At 36.5% G+C, this 5,032-nt stretch overlaps 1 protein-coding gene across 1 annotated transcript; it reads right to left on the reverse strand.

Moving 5' to 3' along the window:
- Nucleotides 1–593: 593 nt before the first annotated feature.
- On the reverse strand, nt 594–4,990 carry LOC107686425 (progestin and adipoQ receptor family member 3-like). Its single transcript, XM_016483408.1, has 7 exons — nt 4,813–4,990; nt 4,160–4,358; nt 3,925–4,087; nt 3,623–3,778; nt 2,555–2,752; nt 2,364–2,454; nt 594–1,479 (listed from the first exon to the last, which is right to left on the reverse strand). Exons 2-7 carry the CDS (start codon nt 4,342–4,344, stop codon nt 1,337–1,339), a joined length of 936 nt encoding a protein of 311 aa, XP_016338894.1. The 5' UTR covers nt 4,345–4,358; nt 4,813–4,990; the 3' UTR covers nt 594–1,336.
- Nucleotides 4,991–5,032: the final 42 nt, after the last annotated feature.

Raw genomic sequence — 5,032 nt, forward strand, 5'->3', positions numbered from 1 at the left:
GTTACTGTAGTTCTAAAATAAATATGAATATGCATTAATTCATCTCACTCACAAAAAAAAAACCACAGATTCAGTATTTCTCAAAATTAATAAAAATAATGCAACTCAGAATATGACGCAAACCTGCAATAATTAAATGTTAAACAACACAAAGATGCTTTATGTATTTAATCCCATTCTATTAACCAATGTCTTTGCTTCTGACCTTCGATGATCCAGTTCAACCGTACTAATAAGCACAAATTACTCTAGACAAACATTTGTGTCTTTTTTATTGCTGAAGTGTGTTGAAATGTCTTCTTCTGCATTCTACTGTACGGACGTAAATTTACATTTCCTTCAGCCTGAGGCTTATTCATTTCACTTTTGGTGTGAAAAGGCTTTTATATTTGCCAAAAATATAACTTTTTTTTTTTTAAAACAAGCAAGCCCTGTCCAGATTTAAAAAGTAACGCAAAAGTAACGCATTATTTTCCATAAAAAGTAACTAAGTACCGTAATTAGTTACTTTTTTATGGAGTAACGCAATATTGTAATGCATTACTTTTAAAAGTAACTTTCCCCAACACGGCACACGAAGTACAAACAAGATTTTTTTATTCAGTTCCATAATTCAGATATATTCATTCAGACAGGCAGTTTACATCATATCAAATAAAGAAAATTAAACCATCGACACGTTTAAAAAGGATGAGACGGAGAAAGTCACACAAAAGGCTTTGTACAGTAGGCTAGCGGCCGCCATGTTCATAATCAATTCAGTGCATATAGTAGTGATTTTGACCCATTGTTCACAAAAAGTACTGAAGTAATGCTTTCTTAGTCATTTAAATGCCCAATTTCCAGTGCTGCTTTATACATGAACTAAAATGTGTTTAATACATCAAAACAACTCCCTTTATTGATTACAGAAATTACAGAATTACCCTCTACCATAGAATTCCTCAGTCACAGAACAGTGATAGTTAAGAGCATTTAAATTAAGGACATTCCAGAAAGGTTAGGCAACATATTATCAGCATGTATAGTTTCACAACCCCAATGATACCATGGGGAAAAGGCTCAATAGAAAACAAAATACATGAAGTAACAAAGACACTTGATATCCAGCAGTGAATATGTATGAAACATTTGTTCAGGCAGAGGAAGTCGACTGATTACACGAAACGTGATTTTCATTGCACGTAACCCTACAGTAGGGTGTTCAAAGGCAAATGACTGAAATGAGAGGTAAAGTTTCATTGTTTGATTCTATTAGCACAACTTAAAATAATGCCAAACAAAAACCAAATGAATTTGTTGAACATAAATGGCTCAGGTGATTTTATAACCGCGTTTAACCATGACTGCTGTAGTCTGTGCAGGGCTGATTGTGTCTGTACTTCATGATGTAGATAGCGGTTTGGTGCCACCAGTAGAACATGACCACCACCAGCACATGCCAGAGCTGGTGACTGGCTCCAAGATAGTTCAGCTGGCCTGTGAGGACAGACATAAAAAGGTGGGTAAATATTTGTTCTGAATCAATGTGATCCTTGACTAATTTGGTCAATTCGATTTTATTTGATTAGATTTCAACATGATTCAAGAGAAAAAAAAAAGCACAACATGTAACCAGAATTAGATTGGTGATCTGGATTTGATAGTTTTTAACAACTTTAAATATAACATCAGTATTAAAAGTCCCGCCCCCCCCAATATATAGTATAAAAAGAAGGGTAAAAGATTTTCACCCTCAGGCCGTCCAAGATGTAGTTGCGTTACTTCATCAGAACAGATTTGGAGTAATGTAGCATTACATCACTTGCTCACCAATCGATCCTCTGCAGTGAATGGGTGCCGTCAAACAGCTGATATAAACGTCACAATAATCCACAAGTGATCCACACCACTCCAGTCCATCAATTAACATCTTGTGTAGTGAAATGCTGCATGTTTGTAAGAAACAAATCCATCATTAAGATGTTTTTAACTTCAAATCGTTGCTTCTGGCTAAAAGTCCTCTACCCATAATATTGCATCTGAATCAGGAGAGAAATATACAGCTAAAATGCCTTGATAGATTTGTTTCTTACAAATGCAGCTTTTCACTTCACAAGACGTTAATTGGACGTTAAGACTGGAGTGGTGTGAATTACTGTGATGTTTTTATCAGTTGTTTGGACTCTTATTCTGACGGCACCCATTCACAGCAGAGGATCCATTTATGATCAAATGATGTAATACTACATTTTTCCAAATCTTTTCACATGAAGAAACAAACTCATCTACATCTTGGATGGCGTGACATTTTCAGCAAATTTTCATTTTGGGGTGAACAATTCCTTCAATAAAATATAGCAATTTAATATAGAAAACATCACCTGGAAAGTATCGTTCTGGGATTTTACTGACGTAGAAAAGGAATGCTGAGGCGGCAATCAAATACATGATCATGACTCGAGGAAAAAACACCTGCAAAGAGTGATCAATATTAATAGTACCACAACCGTCACTGGTAGAAGTGATATATTGCTATTTCCCTCCTCATAGTGTCTCAATGCAAATATATCACCTTTACGATTTCAGAGTCAAATCCTCCATTGAGCCAGACCCAGTGGCAGGCTGGGATGATGCCGTATCCAGCCACAGAGCAGAACATGACAGAGCGCAGTTTCTTCCACTGCTGTGTGAGGTAGAGCGGATGAATCTGAGCCGCAAACACAGCCAGGATGAGAGCCAGCACCGTCAGCAGGTACACCTGCCTCCAAAACTGAAACAAACATCATGTGCACTGAAGACTGGAGTAATGATGCTAAAAATTCAGCTTAGCATCACAGGATTATATGAGACCCTGGACCACAAAACCAGTCATAAGGGTCAGTTTTTTGGAATTGAGATAAATACGATTTCTATTGATGTATGGTTTGTTAGGATAGGGCAATATTTGGCCGAGATACAACTATTTGAAAATCTGGAATTTGAGGATGCAAAAAAAATCTAAATATTGAGAAAATCGCTTTTAAAGTTGTCCAAATGAAGTGCTTATGCATATTACAAATCAAAAATTAAGTTTTGTTATATTTACTGTTGGAAATGTACAAAATATCTTCATGGAACATGATCTTTAATTAATATCCTAATGATTTTTGGCATAAAAGAAAAATCGATAATTTTGACCCATACAATGTATTGTTGGCTATTGCTACAAATATACCCCAGCGACTTAAGACTGCTTTTGTGCTCCAGGGTCACATATTACATTTTTAAATATATTAAAATATAAAACAACTATTTTAAATAGTAATAATATTTCACAACACTACTATTTTTACTGTATTTTTGATCAGATAAATGCAGGCCTTGGTGAATACAAGATATGTATTTTTAGGAACATAACATTTTTTTAATTATTCCAAACTTTTGACTTCTTGGTAGTGTATATAATATAAATATGTATAAATAAATAAATAGCTAAAATAATATTAGAATAAATAATTAAATGTAGCTAATTCAACATCAATTAACATAATGCATTTAATTTAATATATACAATAAAAACAATACAAATGAAATTAAAGCTGTGAAAAGAAACCATCCATCGTCAGACTTGAAGACCGCTCTTATAAAACACATGTCATACACTGTTGCAGTAGAAGGCATAGAAGACTCCAGGCACATAACATCCCAAAATCCCCACGGATATTCCAGCATAGTCCAGAGCAAGCCAGCGGCGACACGTCTTCTCCGAGCGATGACAGCAGAACAAGTGATAGCCCACAGAGCACAGCATGCAAACCTGACCATAGAATAAAAAACAGAAAACCACATTAATTCATATGTAACACTTATTTGTTCCTGTGTATTACACATGATTATCTAAGCTCTGTCAAAGCGCATTAATAGAACTATTATATATTTCCTAGCGCACATTTTATATATTACCTGAAAACAAAACAGTCCGATTGAATAAATGACATAGTCCTCTCGTGACGCCCCCGCAGACGGCAGGACTGTGGCCATGTTATTCACTCCCAGCGAGAAGAACAGCAGGAACCCAAGCAGATGACTCCAGATGTTCACCGTCTCATTGGACAGAATGAATATGCTGTGGGATATGAGAAATAATGAGTAAACGAATGGCAACACATCTACACTATCAAAAGGGAAAGAAACGCACCTTCTGAGGCACAGTTTGGATGGCAGGTGTGCTCTGTATCCGTCTGTGATGTATGGATTCTCCTTCAGAAACACTGGGATCTGTTCATAGGTGTATAATCGGATTCCTCTCGGCACAAGCACGGGCCAGTACTGATAACTGCCCAGCTCAATGTAATGAGTGCTCTTGAGGGTGTTCTGAGGCATCTTGGTTCATGTGTCTGGAGGAACAAGGCAAATGTATGTCTTGTCCGTTTCAATAAGACTGTCTCAAAACAGCGAGCTCCCTATACACACACACACAGTATCATTAAAGCCCAAAAATCAGCTCCAACAAAAAAAGCCCTAAAAGCAGATCAGCAAGATAACTGTCAAGATTTAAACTACTGTTCGAGTTGGTTTTAATAACTTTGCATGTATTGAAATCTGTGGCTAGTAAGGTTCATTCATATTTAAATGTCTCTATATTTTCTTGAGAATTAATATTTCATAAACACAACCAAACAAGCAATACATTCCCGTATATTGCTCTAAAGATTTGAACATACGTAACGTTAAATGTTTAGTTTGTGCCGCTGATGTCTGCTGCAGGCTAACAACAACTGCGCTTTAATGAGGATTAGATTAGGCTTTTAAATCCATTAGAGCTCAGTGTAAGTACAGCAAACCTCTCACCTCCAGGTAAAGACCTGCCGTCTATCCCATTCAGCCCTATTTGTTTCTTAATTTCTGCTTAATAACAGAATATGAGCGTCATGTTGATGACCGGCGGTTAGCCGACCAGCTAAAGGCTAAAGAGGCGAGTGTGTGACATTAAAATCCTGCGACAGACACACAATGCGACGGCAAGTCACTCTCGCTTCATGAATGGTGTTTTTAATGGAAAAAGCATATA

Source organism: Sinocyclocheilus anshuiensis, unplaced genomic scaffold (assembly GCF_001515605.1).
Source record: "Sinocyclocheilus anshuiensis isolate Anshui unplaced genomic scaffold, SAMN03320099.WGS_v1.1 scaffold838, whole genome shotgun sequence".
NCBI classification, from domain to species: Eukaryota; Metazoa; Chordata; class Actinopteri; order Cypriniformes; family Cyprinidae; genus Sinocyclocheilus; species Sinocyclocheilus anshuiensis.

Coding starts and splice junctions, on each gene's coding strand:
- LOC107686425 (XM_016483408.1), bottom strand. CDS start 4,344: ATGCCTCAGAACACCCTCAAGAGCACTCATTACATTGAGCTGGGCAGT. Junction 3,779..3,924: donor TCGGACTGTTTTGTTTTCAG/GTAATATATAAA, acceptor TTCTATGGTCAG/GTTTGCATGCTGTGCTCTGT. Junction 2,753..3,622: donor ATGCCTTCTACTGCAACAGT/GTATGACATGTG, acceptor TGTTTGTTTCAG/TTTTGGAGGCAGGTGTACCT.